The sequence below is a fragment of the Salvia hispanica genome, chromosome 5, assembly GCF_029641045.1.
Source record: "Salvia hispanica isolate PSC_SH4W2 chromosome 5, Shi_PSC_v1, whole genome shotgun sequence".
Taxonomy (NCBI): Eukaryota; Viridiplantae; Streptophyta; class Magnoliopsida; order Lamiales; family Lamiaceae; genus Salvia; species Salvia hispanica.
The window spans coordinates 22,397,441-22,416,261 of NC_142696.1; the positions used below are offsets into that span (position 1 = coordinate 22,397,441).

The following is an 18,821-nucleotide window of genomic DNA, read 5'->3' on the forward strand; positions in this document are numbered from 1 at the left end:
CGCGATCGTCACCTCCTACGCAGTCTCCGGCCTCTCCGCTCTCCTCTTCGTCTTCTGCTAGACCGAATTCGCCGTCGAGATCCCCGTCGGTGGTGGATCCTCCTCCTTCCTCCGCCTCGAATTAGGGGATTTCATCGCGTTCATGCCGCCGGTAACATTTTGCTCGAAGGACTCATCGGCGCCGCCGGATTAGGGCGAACCTGGTCCTCCTATCTCGCTAGCATCTTCAGTATTAATCCCGATTTCCTCTGATTTAGTGTTAATTCCTTCTTTAAGGCTTCAATGTGCTAGATCTCCTTGCTGTATTAATAATTTTGTTAATTGTGAACGGAATCGCCATGCTGGAACGAAGCATTCATCAAATTTTTCCTTAGCGAAGAAATCCACGCCGATTTGAGAGCAATTTCCTGCTGCATTTTTCTCATTTTTTTAAAAAAATTTAAAATTCTAATATTAACTCTTAATCCAGTCAAAATGTAATTAAAATACAGTTCCGTCAAATTTTAACAGTTCCGTCAAATTCGGACCAAATGTGACCCGTTTTTATTTGTGAGGGACTGAAAATTCAAAAGTTAATGTTCCGGACCAAAATTAAAAAATCAATATGTTTAGAACCAAAAAGAGACTTTAGTCTTTAAAATACGGTAATAAGATTTGTATATATGACGGCAGTGTGTGCAAATTCATTACTACTTCATATGGTGTAATTTATCAGTAATTTTGTGTATTAAGGTTGAAATGATAAAATAAAATTATTCAATATGAAAAAAACATGATCTATTTTTGTTACAAGAATAATTATCAAGAATGTTTGTGCAAATAGTAAATTTTTTCATAAACACCCTGGCCCAACAGACTAGTTAGAGAGTTATTTATTGAGTGCGAAATATTTTTAGTCCGAAATAAATAATGGTAATAACTTAAATGTGGGTTGGTCAAATTGATATCGATATTTTGGTTCTACAATATAGAAATATGATAATCTTAGTTAGCTTTACTTAATAGTAATTATTTTTTCATTTTCTTTGGTTTACTATTTCTGTTTTTATATAGATTTCTCCCCTTGCGGCATTCTCTGCTTTTCACGTACTCCTTCCGTCCCAAGGAGGATGCCCTTCCTTAAGTGACACGAGAATTTATGCTAACTTTATTTTGTGTATGAAATGGTTAAAGTAAAATAAGAGAGAGGGAATAAAGTAGAGGAAAATATGTTTCTATTTTTAGTATGGTGTCATTTTAATTGGGACAAATAAAAAAAAGTAAAGTGGGTTATCTTTGAATTTTGACTCCTCCACTAAATTAGTCTCTATTTATATATGATAAAAGTGAGAGGCACATCCTATTTTGAATCATTTTTTCCTCTATCTTTAAGGCTCTGTTTCACTCTATAAATTTTAAATTACAATATGTGTCAACCAATATCATTCCTATTAGTTTGATACTCCATGAAAATACTAGTAGTACATTGTTGTCACTCTTCTATACCTATTGCTCGTCAAGGCAATCAAATCCCCTGTCAAATGCCACCTACAACGCAACAAATCCAACCCCACCATCATTTACACTGCCACCAAAGTTGATTTTCTTTTTAATCAAACAGTTTAACATAACACAAGAGGGAACTCGCAATTCCCAGCAAACGGCCGATTGAAAAAAATATCATAATCATTTAATTCTCTTTTATTACTTGTACTAGTTTTAAATTTTTTTTCTTCCATGCTCCTTTTTTGTTCATGTACTCGAACCAAACGTCACCTTAATTTGAACTAATTGAAGTAATATATAATTGCACAAGATTCCGCTTTCAATTCCAGTATTGAATAACCGCGCGTTAGAAATATTTACTTTATAGGTTTGCTCACATCTTAAGCCCAACGGAAGTTAATGGTATTCAATAACATCATGTCATCATCTATAGATTGACAACTATGAAATTAATTCTCATCTGTCTTTTATGCATCGCAAACATTTAATTTGGCTTACATCATGATAAACAATGTATTTTTAGATGATTAATCCCTGTACTTATTTGTAGGCACTTCAATGGTGGAACAACTTACCCAAGAATTTAAAACTGCTTGGTGATCGATCCCTTGACCATTTGAATAATAGGATAGACGAGTCTCATACCACTGAACCACACCACTTGGGTGTGTACGTGACCTCTTTAATTTGAAGTCCTACGTTTTAATAATCTGTATGGAAATTAATCAAAATCATGTTAGAAAGAATTATAACAATATATTAATATATTATGTGCAATTGGTCCATCTCAACTAGTACTACCTTTTAATTTGTACACTATAAATTATTTGTCGTTTTTCTATTTACATATATTTTTTCTTAGTTGAAAGTTGGTAGATGATATGGGAATAATGGGATTGCAACAAATTAACACTTATACTCACAGTTTATTAGTTCAAAAAATCAGTGGCATGGTCCAAAAACTATTCGAAATTAAAAGGTTCAAACTGACTACATCAAAATTTAGTAAAGTTTTTCCCGAAAAAACTCCATAAATTGAGGTGAACAATAAATTTGATGTAGTTATAATAGAATCAACTACACATTATTTGTTATTTAGAGGAGCTTTGCTAATATGCCGGAAAACTGAGTCATGACCATAACTTATTGAGGCTTTTATTTCAAGCATGATTTATAGAACGTAACGATCAGTTATCATACCATTAAATCAAAACACGACTGCAGAGGGTGATTAATTTGGTCTTCCTCTTAAACTTATTTGCAACACTCAAAATCTATTCGGCAACTGCAGTCCAAAAACAATGTAACAATTTGTACAAAACCCTAACAAACAAAACCATCACCCTACAATCAAATCACAACGCATTGTTAGAGCTGATCATAACATACAAAATCAACCGGCACCATTAATAGAAGAATCACACCAAAATCCAATTTCACATAGCATAAATATGCCTTATTTGTATATCCACACACACACCACAAAAATCGAAGAAAAAAATGTTAAGTAAATTTGCTCTTCTCTTCATTTTTCTTCCTCTCCACTCTCTGTTCTTCAATCTCCCGACGATCGGAGCAGCACAGCCGGAGAAGCTCTTCCGAGAATACATCGGAGCTGAGGACACCAAAGTGAGATTCACAGATGTGCCGATCAACCCCAGCATCGACTTCCACTTCCTCCTCTCCTTCGCCATCGACTACACGGATGGAGCCCACCCGACTCCCACGAACGGTGATTTCCGAGTCTACTGGGACACGAAGAACCTCAGCCCGTCTCAGGTGTCTGCGATCAAAGCTAAGCATGCAAATGTTCGAGTAGGCATGAGCCTTGGAGGTGACACCATTGGCCACAACAAACCAGTCTACTTTCATCCTAACTCAGTCAAGAGCTGGGTTGCAAATGCAATTCATTCCATAACTGAGATAGTCACAACTTACAGTTTAGATGGAATCGATATAGATTACGAACACTTCGGTTCAGATCCTGATACATTTGCCGAGTGTATCGGGCAACTTATCTTCTACCTGAAACAGAACAAGATCGTCTCCTTCACCTCCATAGCACCGTATGAAGATGATTCTGTCCAGCCGTACTATCTAGCTCTGTGGAAAAAGTACGGCCATCTCATCGACTACGTGAATTTCCAGTTCTACGCCTATCCAAGGAGCACCACTGTTTCTCAGTTTCTAAAGTATTTCGACGAACAAAGCTCTAACTACAAAGGAGGCAAAGTTCTGGTGAGTTTTGGGACTGACGGGAGTGGCGGGCTATCCCCTCAAAATGGGTTCTTCGATGCCTGCAGCGAACTGAGCAAGCAGGGGAAGCTTCATGGGATCTTCATTTGGTCTGCAGATGACTCCAAGAAGGCTAATTTCAAGTATGAGAGACAGTCACAAGACTTCTTAGCCTCTCAAAAGTGAGGCTATTATTTCACAGCTCGCTTTTAACTGCATACATACACCAAAAATAAAAACTAAAAAACTTGTACTCTTTCTGAGGGGTTGTATTATACCACTGTAATCGTGCCTTTTTTATTCTTTTTTTTTTTAAACTTAGTCTTGTGCCTCTATGTAAGCCCCAAACTCACCCAAAGTGGAAAGAGGTGAAAAGTCACTTATATGAGATATACTAGTAACCTATCAGTTACTTCATAAATTTTCTTTATATTCTGTAACATATGAGATATAGCAGTAGATATGACTCACTGACTGATCTCAGCCAATCTCTCTTTGCTATCTGCCCTGAAATGTGGCGTGAGAGACGATAGGTAGTTCACTTATGCGAGTAGAAAATGAGCCGACATTATTAAAGAAAATTAATCAAGCCTACTGGAAAGAAACTCTATTTTACAGAATTTCCGCAGTCGAATGACAAAAGGGGTAAGGTTACCAGGGTCTTCTTAACATGCCAGCAAAGACTAATTTCATAGTAACAAATATATGAAATTGTGCAAGCTTCAAAAGATTCCATCAATTTTGCTGATAGAATGTGTGATTAGTAGCTATGTAAACGAGTTACAGAGACATGGATGGAGGAAAATTAAGTAGTGAACTATTAATCTGATGAATTAGTTCAACATGGAAATTGAATATGTTTTCACACGGTTTACTTGGAACTACATGGTGGAAGTAGAAAGCAATTTTAACTGCACAACTACTTTTTCATTGATCTAGAATATGATGTCATTCTTATCAGAAATTAGAAGAACAAGATATAAACATATTGGATATGGGAAGGAATGAATTTTTATTTACATCATTACATGTGGCATGGAATTCAAGCAAACATACCCATCAGTCTGGAATATCACAGACAGCTAGCTGCAATTGCGACTCAATTGCATATTGTTTCACAAAAGCCCTTCTCCACCAGATTTCAAACGCTCTCTGAATATTGGGACAATCGTCGCCCTTGTTAAGAAACCTGTCAAACCACTTAACCAAAACCGATTGTTGTTGAGGCAGTGGTAGAGTAAGAATTGTTTGACTAAGCCCCTCCTCAATCAATTTCCTATCAACAGGTTTCCCCCCTATTCTCATCCAACCAAAATCGTCGTAAAGAGCTTCCAACCAAGTCGACAGCAAGGCAAACCTAGTCTCCTTAGGCACTAGAATCTGCCCTCTCCCAATAGAAATGCAGAGTTGGGCAGTGATCTTGCTTATTTCGTGGCGATACATAGTAGGTATCTTGGAGTGAAGAAGTGCTAGTTCCTTCTGGTCAGCCCATAAGTCCACAAACTCTTCCCCCAAGTTTCTCTCTATAAGGATGCCAAGAATCCACTGCATATTCTCAGCTTCTCGAGAAATCTCAGCCATTATAGCTCCTCGGTCTTGCCTGCTTTCATCCAAGCCAGTGGTTCCAGATAAGCACAGAACAAGAGAGCCTAGGCACCTGTGGCAAAGCTGATACAATACATCTCTTGAGATATCAAGGCCATCCTTATCATCTTCTTTTAGCAGTCGAGATATAAACCCTTTCATTTCTCTACGGGCCTTTTCATCTTTGGCCTGCAAGACACCTAATGACAATTTCAAGAAGACACTCTCCAGCCTTGAAGATGTTGAAGGGTCGGCTACCACTCTCTGTAGCACAGTTTCTGCTCTTGAACAATCAATCTGGAGTTGATTTAGATGCGAAACAACACTCTCCTCTTCTCCCTCAGACCATGGCACTGCTTCCAGATACTCCAAACATGCCCTAATCCCATCCTCAAACATAATTGCACAACATATCTGCAAATGCCAAGCAACTCTGGCATAAGAACATACTATCTCATTTCACTAATTTTTCACTTATTAAAGGCAGAACATACCACATTGCTACAACTTCTTGCTAATTTTCACATTATTAAATAAACAATCTCGAGATTGTATCTTACTTCCCAGTTTGAACTCAAATTATGCGTTTATGAGTCCAGATTGAGTAGAGAAAGCATCATTAATCACTCTAGATAAACATTAACAAAGAAAGAAAGGAAAATTGAAGTGGTTATTAGGAGAGAGGGAGAGGGAAACCTTCAAAAGGGCCAAGATCTTGGAGACCTCCATGCCGAGGAGCTTGGTCTTCAATTCGGCAGAGTACATGAGGACGACAGCCTCCACATAGACGGCCACGTCATCGCACTCGAGAATCTCGACAGAGTGGGTCCCGCTCCGGCGAAGTTTGTCGGAAAAGAAGCGGCTTTTGGCGGCCAAGACGCGTAGGTGGACATCGAGGGTGACCCGGAAGGGCGGCGCATCGGGCTCCGCGCGGCCCGCTACTGTGAGGGTGACGTCGGCAGGGCCCCATTGGTTGGAGATATTGAAGGGGGCCTGGGAGAGGGCGGCGGAGACCCTTTCTTGGAGCTTCTTGCGGGCTTCGAGGGCGGGATTTGGGTCGGCCGACATGATCTCGAAGAGGGTAGGGCTGTGGTGGTGGTGGTGGTGAGGGGTAGGAGAGAGAGGAGTGAGGCGAGAGGGGGAGAGGAAGGGGTCGGAGATGAAGCCCTGCTTGATCATTGTGGACACTAATTGTTGTTGCTGGTGGAGTCTTGAAGACATGGGTTTGTGGTGGGTGGTGGCGTTATTGCTCTTGCTATCAGACGCCATCGAATTCAGGAGACTGAAAGCACGCAAAAGGAGTAGTGGGCAATGTGCATTTAATGACTCCTTTGGATAAGAGACACAGGGAAGAAGTAGCTTTTTTACTCAAGTAGGAAGAATGGGGTAATTTTAGCCATTTGTTCTGAGAAAATATTGCCGTCATGCGACTATAATTACAACACTTATATAGCATCCCTTATAAAAAATTTGATGCATAGTACTTTCCGTTTCAGATGATCCTTTTTTTACCTATGTTTTATAAGACGAAGAATAATATAGAAAAGAGTGAATTACATAAACGATACCTGATCTTTTAAATGATACCTGATTTTTATTTTATAGAGTGAACTACAAAAATGGTCCCTGGACTATGGGTTTATCTCGCCCATAGTCCCTGGACTTTAAAAATATCGCCAGTAGTCCCTGGACTAAGGGTTTATCTCGAAATTGGTCCTTTTGGATTTTTTTGGTACGAAAATACCCTTTGATATTATTTTGGAGGGTTTGGGCAATTTGGTCTTTTTACACTTTTAACATTTTAAATCTGATATTATTTTAGTTATGTACTAACTTTGATATTATTTCAAAATTATCATTCTTCTTCCATTTTGTTATCCTTCACTGAATTTGTTTTTTTTTTATTTCAATATTAGACTTAATTTTATAAAATTAAATTTAATATTTAGATTTTTAAATATCAATAAATTTTTTTAATGAAAACTATTAATTCATGGACACTATAAATATTGATTAAAACTATTAATTTTTGTTATTTAAATATTCAATTGAATTGAAGAGGTACAGAAAAATAATATATTAATCATGATGGAAAAATAAGAGTTATTCTATTTAGTCTTCGTTCGGTTGTTATAATTGCTTGTGATTAAATATTATGAAGTTGACTAAAAATTTGATCCTACTTAAAATTTTATATAGGAGTATTTTTGTTGAAATTTTCTAGTAAATTTTGATTGTTTTCAAATTAATAAACGAAAATTATATTACTTTTACATTAGATGCATATTTATTTCAGAATAAATTGTGTTATATAATCTATTTATGTATTAAATATTGATTAAAACTAAGGTGTTGTCATACCTTATTGATTACATAGTACTATACACTATCAAATATTGATTATAACTATTAATTTTTGCTATTTAATAATTTTTATAATTAAAAAAATTTATTGATATTTAAAAATTAAAAGTTAAAATTTTGTAAAATTAAATCTAATATTGAAATAACAAAAAACAAATTCAATGAAGGATAACAAAATGGAAGAAGAATGATAATTTTGAAATAATATCAAAGTTAGTACATAACTAAAATAATATCAGATTTAAAATGTTAAAAGTGTAAAAAGACCAAATTGCCCAAACCCCCCAAAATAATATCAAAGGGTATTTTCGTACCAAAAAAAGCCAAAAGGACCAATTTCGAGATAAACCCTTAGTCCAGGGACTACTGGCGATATTTTTAAAGTCCAGGGACTATGGGCGAGATAAACCCATAGTCCAGGGACCATTTTTGTAGTTCACTCTATTTTATATTATTTTTGGTACCTATTAATCACATTTTTGGTACCTGATGTAATATTCATCCCAAAATACCCTCTAAACAAATTCATTTTTCCATTTGTGTCATAAAGGGTATTTTGGGCATTGACAAAATTAGTAGTACCAAAAATGATATTATGATACATTCTCTCATTCTCCTCACTATTTATAGTACTATTATGATTAATCAATATTAATATTATTATTTTGATTTTATAAATTAATAATTAATTTTTTTTTATATATTTAATCATAATTATAGTTATAATTATATTTAATTATTATAATAATAATATTATTATAATAGTAAAAACTAGTAATAATTAATAAATAATAATTATTATTTTATAGTATTAAATTAATAATTAATCAATATAGTCTTAGTCAAAATTTAAAATTGTGAATTGTATTCATAATAATAAAGAGTTAGTAATATTTTTAGTTAGGTGTTTCAACCCTAAAATGAGTATAAATAATTTAATTAAAACACTAAAAAGAATGCAATTAGATGTATGTATAAAACACTAAAAAGAAAGAAGAAAAAGAGGAAACATAAACTAAGGGGAAAATAAAGAAGAAAGGAAGATAAAATACTAAAAAAAAGAAGAAAATGTAGAAAAAAGAAAGAAGAATAAACTAAAGAAATAAAAAAGGAAAAAAAATCACATATTTGGTTCTATTTGATTAAAATTTTCAAAAATATCCTCCATAACAAAAAAAATCATATATTTAGTACCTAGGGTTATTTTTGTCATGGGGTATCAAAAACGATATAAAATAAAGATCAGGTACCATTTATGTGTGAAGGTGAAAGATCAGGTACCGTTTACGTAGTTCACTCTAGAAAAAAACTCGTTTGTCATTATTTTTTCTTTATTTTAACTATTTATTTTTATTTTTTTAAAATAAATGCGAAAAAGAAAGGGATCATCGTAACCGAGGAACTACAAAATAATTGAAAACCATTATTAATCTCTTCGAAAAAATAATTTCTGCTAGTAAAAATAGATTTATTTTGTGCATAGTAGTACTCCTTGTCACCTGTGTAGAATAATAGGAGTAAATACTAGGAGTTATATTTTTATTTGGTGTACGACACGTGACCAGTTCGCATGAAGGGTTCAAGATCTCTGCATAACCTCTTACTCTAATATAAATCGTGGCGGTAGCAGCAGATTAAATCACATGCAATTTATGTGTTTGCATATTATACTTGAATAATATTTTCAATCGTTGATACTCAGATTTAAAGCAAAAAACATTATACGCAAATTAATGACTATTCCATATAGTAGTAGTATTTACAATCAATAACATAGAAATTTGAATATTCTACAGGAAAACACGTTTCACCCCGTAATTCATCTTCCCAATCATGCCTCCCAACAACATAATTTCCAATTCTCATACGGATTAAGAAAACGCATTTAATATCCTTTGAAAAACTTAATATTAGTAGTTAGTGGAGAATCATATTTCGCCCTTATTTAGTGCTCCACGCTTCATTTTGACAAATTACCACTGCTAACAGAATACAGAATACAGTATTATTTTTAAAAATTCAGTGAAAAGATATACTGAACTTTTGGGATATCCCAATAGATGATGAACTGCGATCAAGAACCTCAGGGGACCGGTGGCTGTCTCCGACGTAGGAGACAAAGCATGTTTGGCACTGCAGCATCGAGTTTGTGGAAAGCTGTGGCGGCGGCCATAGGAGACGAGAGGGGTGGTGTGGTTCAACATTAAAGTAAACATTTCCCAAAGACGAGGAGAAGAACTTGCCGGTGCAGAGGCAATCAAAGCAAGTAGCAAATCAAGTGAATTCATTTGCAGATTTGGCTATATTTTCTAGTTTTGAGTCTATAAATGTTACACATTTAGCAACTTCATGAATTGGAGCTACAGTGTGGTATACTTGTCTGGCTTTTCCTAGCATAAGAGATCAACAGTGATTGAAACCTCACCGTTCGCTGCCGTAGATTGTTCAAGTCTTGCTCATCCAATCACTCGGAATAGGTATCGTTGTTCAGAAGCTGTACGCCGGAAATCCATGAAAAAGGTGGGAAGAACGTTGCGTTTTGTGCCATCAGTCGAGCAGCAGCGATCCATTCCTCCTTGCTATCGAAATTCACTGCTTTTTATACACAAAACAAACAATCAACCACCACTAGTCAAACTATGAATTTTATTTTCCTTTTACACAGACTCTGAAGATCTGGAAAACCATGACATTCCTGTTTTCTCTGTGATGCACAAGATCTGTACAATTCATCGATTTGATGGATGAGCAGTCAAACTAAATTGATTAAAAAAAAAGTCATTCCTTAATCGTGCGTTTCCGCAGCATAGAGAAAAACCTCACACGCACACCAGAAATCAACAGTCAATTAACATCGTCTAATCTTACCGGAGTAGGAAAAGCACCAGAGGATGAAGAAGCAGAGAAGCACCACGATAGGAATGAGATGCACCAGCTTCTCCGGCAATCGAGACTTCAAATTCTCCTTCTTCCCGGCGGAGGAATTCCTCTTGTAGAGCGGAAGATTAGCAGCCTCCTCGATCTTCCCCTTGGGAGAAGAAAACGGCACCAATCGGGGCTGCGATGCCTGCGGCAGCTCCACCGCGCGAGAGGTTCCTGCTTGTCTCTGCATCGTAGAGAGAGAGAGAATGGAACGAAACAAAATTATTCCTCTCAATTCTGTTAGTCACATTTCGATTTCTGTTTTTTATGTTTAGCATTCCAACTGATTGGCGGGAAAACTCTCCACAGTCACGCGCTTTGCACGCGACTCGTCTCTCTCATTTTGCTTTTTTTTTTCCTTCTCTCTCTAACAATAATCACAATAAAAAACCCAATAATATGTAAAAAAGCGAGAAAGATATAAGCTGCACATTTGCACCTCCATCCAAGTAAAAACCAACATAAAAGTACCAAGGCAATAATAGCTCTAAAACAGCCTCTCTATCCCTGTAGTCTGTATGCAGCAACAAATTGTTGAATAAATAGTTAAATACACTAGTAAAGCCGATGTTATAATAACTTGTAAACATCTATCTCTCCCCAAAAGTGTGGATTTACAGAGTTGAGTGGGAGTAAACTCCCTGATGGTCAAAAATGGTGAGAGTGGAAGCAGCTATATACTCTGCCTTCCCTGGGCTTGGTTGTCGTTGTCGTTGCGTTGGCCATATCCTTTTGATCTGCTTCGCGGAGTTTCGGGGCCTTGGACACCGTGGACACTCGGGTCATAGGCCTGCGAGGCAAGATAGTTGAGGGCCGTGACAATGTCAGCAACGAGGGGCCTCATGTTTGGCTGCTCTTGGACACACATTGCAGCTATTGCTAGAGCTTGGTATAGCCCTCTCACTGGGTAATGCCCTTCCAACGACGGATCAGCCATTTGGTGGAATCTTTTGCGGTCCTTGAATAGCGGCCTTGCCTGTCAAAAAATATCACCACCAATCAATATTCAATACAATGACAGTTAATTACATGGCATTCAAAGTTTCTGCTTCGACATGTTCAACGTATTAATAGCTCAATTATATGGAAATGAAAGCTAGGTCCTGTGAGCACCCCTAGTTCAGGCAAGCCTGGTTAAGCATCATTGTTCCGAAATGATTTAACGAAAAAGATTATACTATTTGAGATATATAAACACATATCATCACCTCACACATAGATGGGAATTTCTGGTAGAAAACAAAGCACCATGACCATGAACACTGTTAGGGATTCACACATTCGACGTTCATTCATAAAGGAGTTGGTCTGTATCGAATGAATATAGCAGCCAAAAGTTGTAATCTTCATTCATATGGCCAACCAATCATAATCAGCTATCATGCTAAGTTAGTGGAGCAATTTCGAGTGGCCTAACTGGCGAAACATCACAGCCAGCAGTTCGTTAAAATCATTTCATAGTGCCCGGATGAAAAAGTTTAACCTGTTGAACATGGACTATAAACATTACCACCAAACTACAAAAGCAGACGGTGCTTGTAGCTGATGTGACATTTCTCAAAAGGCCACACAAAACGAGCTATGTTTACTTCATAATATGGCACTTTTGATGGATACAATATTGTTTGAACTGAAAAGGCAATGACGTTTCACGTGGAGGTAAACACTGAACAATAAAGTATAGAAATTAGAGAAGCTTACCCATGAGACTAGATTTGCCTCTGGACCAGATTTTCTATTGTCAATGGCTCTCCTCCCCGTGATGATCTCAAGGAGAACAACACCAAAACTATAGATATCCGATTTGAAGGTGAGTTGACCTGTCATTGCATAATCAGGGGCACAATATCCATATGTGCCCATAACTCTGGTGGAGACATGAGTCTGATCACCGGAAGGGCCGACTTTAGCCAAACCAAAGTCAGATAGTTTGGGATGATATCCATCCCCTAACAATATATTGGAACCCTTCAAATCTCGATAAATAATGGGAGTTTTCATCTTGTCGTGCAAATACTCTAAGCCCCGGGCTGCACCAGCTGCAATATTCATCCTTATGTTCCAATCCAGCTTTTTCCTTTTCAGTTTAGGACCTGTAGCACAGCTAAAATGTCGGGTGAAGAGGGAAACGAGAAACTGTATGTTTCCAACTGGGCGTGACATACCGTGTAAGTGGTCCTCGAGAGATCCTAGAGGCATGTACTCATAGACTAACAGCCTCTGATCACCCTCAGCACAATAGCCAATCAACTTAACAAGATTGGGGTGGTCAGCCATACTTAAAGTCATAACTTCAACCACGAATTCCCTAATCCCTTGACATCCACCGCGATCAAGCTGCTTGACAGCCACAAGCTGCAAATGCACAAACTTTCAATAACTTCTCTTTAAAAGAAAAGGACGAAATAATTGATACACACGAAAACAAGGAGAGCAAATGGCGAAGAGGTACTATACTCGTACAACTTTCGATCTCACTGACCTCACCAGTGTCCAGCAAACGACCTTTATAAACTCTTCCAAATCCCCCTTCTCCGAGGAAATTTTCCTCCTTGAAATTCTGGGTCGCCGCAGCTAAGTTGGCAAAGGTAAAAGTCCGCGCTTTGGACTCCCCATCACGAGAACTCTTACTACCGCCATCTGCTTCGTTTGCTGAGGTCTCCACATGAGCTGGATTTGCAATGGAGCGATCCTCTTTCACAACCTTGGGCGAACTAACATTACGCGTATCTAAGCAATAATACAGCAACAGGATATTGAAGAATCAAAGGTCATTGAAACAACAAACAGAATACAAAAAAGGAGTAATGCATACAGGCAAAATTAATTGAAAATTTTCACCTCTCATAACATATTCTGAATAGTTACAGGACAAAGATATGATGTCTGCATTTGATGATGCAATCCAATCTCAACATAAAAACCTAAATTCTATAAAAAAAAATTCCAATCTTTGGATGCAAACAGGATTAGAAAGACACACGCTTGCGTATAAATTCAACATCACACATTTGCTCATGAAACAAAACACTCTAAGAAACATGGTTGTTTGAAAATCCATCAATAAGCGAGACACATAAATCGAAATTCATCAAACCCAATTTCAAAAGGAAAAAATACCAAATTTCCGCATAAGATCATCAAACGAATCCGAGAAGGTCACAAGCAAACGTCCAAATATCAAAACACGAGATTCGAAAATCATCAACACGATCTTTCTAGAACAAACGTCAATAATTCAAAAATGCGCGGAGAAGAAGAATAATAAAAATCGATTGCATTCGTGAAAACACAATTGAAAGAGAATCTTTTTTTTTACAGAGACTGATCGTGAAAATACCTGGTGAGTTTTTGGGCTGATCAGTTGTTTCAGAGAGGTTAATTTTTCTATCAATACTCGTTTTCCTCGTGTCCTTCTTGGAAATTGACGATTCGCGAGAGCAGAGGAAACACCCCATGGCTTCAACCTTTCTCTGTTTCAAATGCTTATGCACACGAATAAATTTAGCGGCGTATCTTTCTCTCTTTCTAAGCTACTGATGGAGAGCAGAGCCTATGGAAGAAGAAATTATTTTGAAACTACTTCTGGAGAGAACACGAGACAGAAGAAAGAGAAGATAAAAAAGAGTGATTTTTAAAATTGCTGATTGTTTGCCAATAAAAATTGTTGTATCCCAATTTCGCTCCCATATTTTAGCAAAATTTATCAAATAAAAAATTAATGTTTTACAGAACATACTATACTATAATAGGTAGTATTTATTATTCTTAAAAATGGGTACTTTGTTACATATACAATTAACAAATTAAAAAAATATATTTATAAGCACCATCTCATTAAATTAGAAAATTTAGCAAATATATAAAAATTGATTACAGTAATATTTTGAAACGACTCAAAATTAAAAAAATTATTACTATAATTAATAGACAAGGAAAGTATTGTTTATTTTGTTATGTAAATTAGGCTGGAAATTTGAGAATGTTTAAGAACAGTAACTTTTTAAGTGATGGGTGAGTAATTTATTTATTTTCGGGTTGATTTGGTGCATGCCACGTACAATAAATCCTACTGATCATCCACTAATGACGGCCGTCCCTCCTACGTCACTCAATTTGATGACGCGTAGAGCTGTGATTGGCTCGAGGTCCCGCTAGAAAAGGGGGATTCTTCGGTCACACGCCTGTCACGTTACGCACTGCGCAAAAAGTGGTGTGCGAGCTTTGTCTGTCAAGGTAACGGAACGTTGTCCCGTTGGATGAGTGTTGGCAACGCGCGTTATTTAATGCGTGGGATATGCGTTGACCTAGGCTTTATAGAATCAATAAAGTAATGACACGTGGATGATTAAACCGATGCGTATTAAATTAGGGATTTGATAACACGGACAGACTTTTTGCTCATAAATATTTGGGGGCCAAACATAAAAAATGATAAAATTGTCATATTCCCTATTTTTATATACTTTATTCCTTCAGCGATAATAGTCACATTTTACGTTTACCATAAATAATACTTCCTCCATTTCACTATGGTTAAGGCGAAATTTTTCGATACGGAATTTTAGAAAATAATGTTAGGTGTGTTAAATAATTAAATAAAAAAATAAGAAAGAGGAAAAAGTCGAGAAAATAAAGTATAAAGTGAATAAAATAAAGATAATAAATTAAGAAATAATAAAGTAAGAAAGAGGAAAAAGTTACTCCCTCCGCCCCACATAATTTTACCCATTATTCCATTTTAGTCTGTCCCATATAATTTTACCCATTTCACTTTTATCATTTTTGGTAGTGGACCTCATATTCCACTAACTCATTCCTACTTACATTTTATTATAAAACTAATACTTTAAAAGTAGGACTCATATTCCATCAATTTTTTCAACTCACTTTCTATTACATTTCTTAAAACATTTGTTGAAAAAGTTAATGGATACCAAGTCAAACTGTATAAAATTATGTGTGATGGAGGGAGTACCACATAAGGAAATGACTCAACTATAAAGAAACTTCCCGAAATAGTAAAATGACTCAACTACAGTGAAACGGAGGGAGTAAGTAAATATTATATTCCACTAACTCACTTCACTCACATTCTATTATAAAATTAATATAAAAAATGGACTTTATATCCATTAACTTTTTCAACCCACTATTTTTTACTATATTCTTAAAAACTCGTGCTCATAAAATATGTGACTCCTATTGTGGGACGGAGGGAGTATTAGTTTTATACTAATAAAATGTGAGTGGAATTGAGTTGGTATTGAGTTGGTGAATGTAGGATCTACTACCAAAAATGGTAAAAGTGAAAAGTGATAAATTTTTAAGGACGGACGAAAATGGAAATAAGTGACTAATTTTAAGGAAAAACATAAAAGTACTAAAGTATTGTTGGTAAAAAATGGTTTCCAAAAGAATTTTCAAAATTAGAAAGTGATTTATTTCGTGGAACAAAGAGAACATCATTTTTTTTTTTATTTAAACAATTTCACTACTTTAAAACTCTTTGATCCCATATTACGTCACGCGTTTTTTTCTTATGGAATTTTAAAAAGTGATATGTAGTTATATACTGGTAGTAAAGAGGGATAAAATATAAAGAAGATACAGTAGAGAAAATAAAATCTAAGTTACTAAAGTACAAGAGAGAAATAAGAAAAATTAAAACAATGGAATTTTGTAAAAAAATATAAATGATTCAATTAAATTGTGGAACACGAAAAGGAATTTAATTCACTTAATTTGAGAGCGGAGGAAGTAATATTTGTTACAAAAGAAATTTATTATTATTTCATAATAATACATTGTGATTAACATTTATTACATCATCCATGAAAAAATATTGTTTTTCATCTCCTGAAATTAGTCATTATCTATTTATGTAAAATTTCTGTTTTTTAATGAGATGTTTCTCATTTTTCACTAATAATATTATAGTCATTTTTCTCTCTATCTCTTATTTTGCCAATTTAACATTAAAAAGAAAACTCTTTTGCTTGGACGGTTGTAGTATAACAAAATTGGAATCCAAACAAAAAATGCAAACCACAAAATCGGTATATGAACCTAAATAATTATTTCTTTGAGAGCAATTGGTCGTTGGTATCATGATTTTTGGCTGATTTCTGAAATTTATCAAAAACTTAAAATTTGGTCGTAATTCGTAAAGGCCACAAACTTTATTGTTGTTAATTCCCCTACAATCTCTAAAATCAGAAATAATGTGATAAAATCAAAGTTAAGAGATAAAGTATGTTGTACTTCGTATATTTCTAAAAAAATGACACAACTGTAATAGAACAATAAAAAAAAAGAAATAGGAGTAATATTTAAGCTTTATGTGGATGACCACACCATGTTTGATTGATCTCTTTAAAAAAGAATTATTTAAAATTATATTGTTCTGATATGTAGTACATCAGATATAAATTTAATTACTACTATATTTGTTTTTATTTTGAGAATAGTAGTAACAATATTAAAGTGAATGGTTTTTATGATCTAAGTTTTAAATTTATGGAAATTTTGAAATTCGACCAAAATTATGATATACTCCATAATTTTTGTTATTAATAGTATTAATCATGAAGTAACGTGATAATAATGGACTTTTATTGAATAAACATTAACATAATAAAATAGCAATAAATTATTAGTGAGATGTTGTGATACACGGCAGATTATGGAATAAAAAATATCTTATGCTTTTGTTTTAGCCATTTTTAGCTTAATTTATCAATGAAGATTACGGAAATGAAAAATCACTTCTGCTTTTGTATTAGAGCATCTGCAATGGTGCTTAGGCCAGCAATAGGCCAGCCATTCTCTCCTCTGCCACGTCATCAACACTAAAAAATCCACCTGCCAAATCAGATTTAGGCCAGCCATAGGCCAGCCGCAATAAAAATAATTCAAAATATACTACATTTACGGAATTAAAATTACGATTAAATTGCGGAATTAAATTTACGAGACATATACGGGAAAATTCATTAATTGCATTTAAAAAAGGTACATAGATAAATAAAATTACATTTAAAAAGGTACATAATAAAGAAAAAAAACTATCGTCGTGCAATCCTCCGTGCCCACAACTCTTCAATTATATCCTTTTGGAGTTGAATATGAGCATCCACTTGGCGCATGTTGGCAAATTCCTTGAGGCGGTCGGCTTCATCGAGAGGTACCCCACGTCGTACACTAGGGGTGGCCGTTCCGTGGCTTGGACCGGCTTCATCGTCATTGACCCAACTAGTCAGTTGTACGCCTTCGTCTTCGACGATCATGTTGTGCAGGATAATGCAGGCGTACATTATCTGGGAAACGCATCCGACATCCCACAAACGCGTTGGACCCTTAATTGCCGCCCATCGAGACTGGAGCACACCAAATACGCGCTCCACGTCCTTGCGCGCCGACTTCTGTCGTTCCGCAAAGTAGGCCTTCTTTTCATCACTTGTTTGTCTGATCGTCTTCACAAAGACCGGCCACCGAGGGTATATCCCATCCGCCAAGTAGTAGCCCATATCATGCCGGTTGCCGTTGGCCACAAATGAGACGGCTGGACCGACGCCCTGGCACTTCTCGTTGAAGAGGGGAGACGAGTTCAGGACGTTGAGGTCGTTGTTCGACCCGGCTACCCCAAAATACGCATGCCAGATCCACAGCCGGTAATCAGCTACGGCCTCGAGGATTATCGTGGGATTCTTTGACTTGTAGCCGGTCGTGTAGGCCCCCTTCCAGGCAGTCGGACAGTTCTTCCACTCCCAATGCATACAATCTATGCTGCCTAACATCCCGGGGAACCCATGCTCCTCCCTGTGCATCTGCATCAAATTCTGACAATTTTCGGGAGTAGGGCTTCGAAGGTACTGCTCACCGAAAACGCTTATCACGCCCCCCACAGAAATCCTTCAGACATTTCAGGGCTGTCGACTCACCGATGTGGAGGTACTCATCCCACATGTCTGCCGCGCCTCCGTAGGCCAACTGCCTGATTGCCACCGTGCACTTTTGAATAGGGGTGTGGCCGGGTCTGCCAGCCGCATCGTGCCTGAAGCGGAAACACAGATATTGACGCTCTAATGCCCCAACGATGCGCATAAACAACTCCCTGTGCATTCTAAAACGCCGCCGGAACATGTTGGCGGGAAACCGCGGGTACTCTGAAAAGTAGTCGTCGTACAGCCGCTGATGTGCAGCTACGTGATCCTGATCAATCACTGCTC

At 36.4% G+C, this 18,821-nt stretch overlaps 3 protein-coding genes across 10 annotated transcripts; 1 reads left to right on the forward strand and 2 right to left on the reverse strand.

Moving 5' to 3' along the window:
- Window positions 1–2,713: 2,713 nt before the first annotated feature.
- LOC125197997 (BTB/POZ domain-containing protein) lies at window positions 2,714–6,668 on the reverse strand. 3 transcript variants are annotated; one of them, XR_007172330.2, is made up of 4 exons: window positions 6,001–6,668; window positions 4,777–5,718; window positions 3,742–3,933; window positions 2,714–3,641 (listed from the first exon to the last, which is right to left on the reverse strand). XR_007172330.2 is itself a non-coding variant. In XM_048096470.2 (3 exons), the coding sequence occupies exons 1-2, from the start codon at window positions 6,571–6,573 to the stop codon at window positions 4,780–4,782; spliced, it is 1,512 nt and encodes a 503-aa protein (XP_047952427.1). In that variant the 5' UTR covers window positions 6,574–6,668; the 3' UTR covers window positions 2,714–3,933; window positions 4,777–4,779. The 3 variants fall into 3 exon arrangements, 1 of the variants encoding a protein (XP_047952427.1); XR_007172331.2 differs by having other exon boundaries at window positions 2,714–3,403; window positions 3,511–3,933; XM_048096470.2 differs by having other exon boundaries at window positions 2,714–3,933.
- On the forward strand, window positions 2,986–3,906 carry LOC125189686 (chitinase 2-like). The gene has a single exon (XM_048086939.1). The coding sequence runs from the start codon at window positions 2,986–2,988 to the stop codon at window positions 3,904–3,906; it is 921 nt and encodes a 306-aa protein (XP_047942896.1).
- Window positions 6,669–9,935: 3,267 nt separating the features above from the next.
- On the reverse strand, window positions 9,936–14,239 carry LOC125190210 (putative serine/threonine-protein kinase PBL7). 6 transcript variants are annotated; one of them, XR_016130161.1, is made up of 5 exons: window positions 13,931–14,235; window positions 13,073–13,320; window positions 12,292–12,945; window positions 10,537–11,566; window positions 9,936–10,260 (listed from the first exon to the last, which is right to left on the reverse strand). XR_016130161.1 is itself a non-coding variant. In XM_048087435.2 (5 exons), the coding sequence occupies exons 1-5, from the start codon at window positions 14,046–14,048 to the stop codon at window positions 11,264–11,266; spliced, it is 1,251 nt and encodes a 416-aa protein (XP_047943392.2). In that variant the 5' UTR covers window positions 14,049–14,232; the 3' UTR covers window positions 9,936–11,263. The 6 variants fall into 6 exon arrangements, 3 of the variants coding, with proteins under 3 accessions (XP_047943392.2, XP_047943391.2, XP_047943393.2); XR_016130162.1 differs by having other exon boundaries at window positions 9,936–10,263; XM_048087435.2 differs by having other exon boundaries at window positions 9,936–11,566; window positions 12,292–12,683; window positions 12,756–12,945; window positions 13,931–14,232.
- Window positions 14,240–18,821: the final 4,582 nt, after the last annotated feature.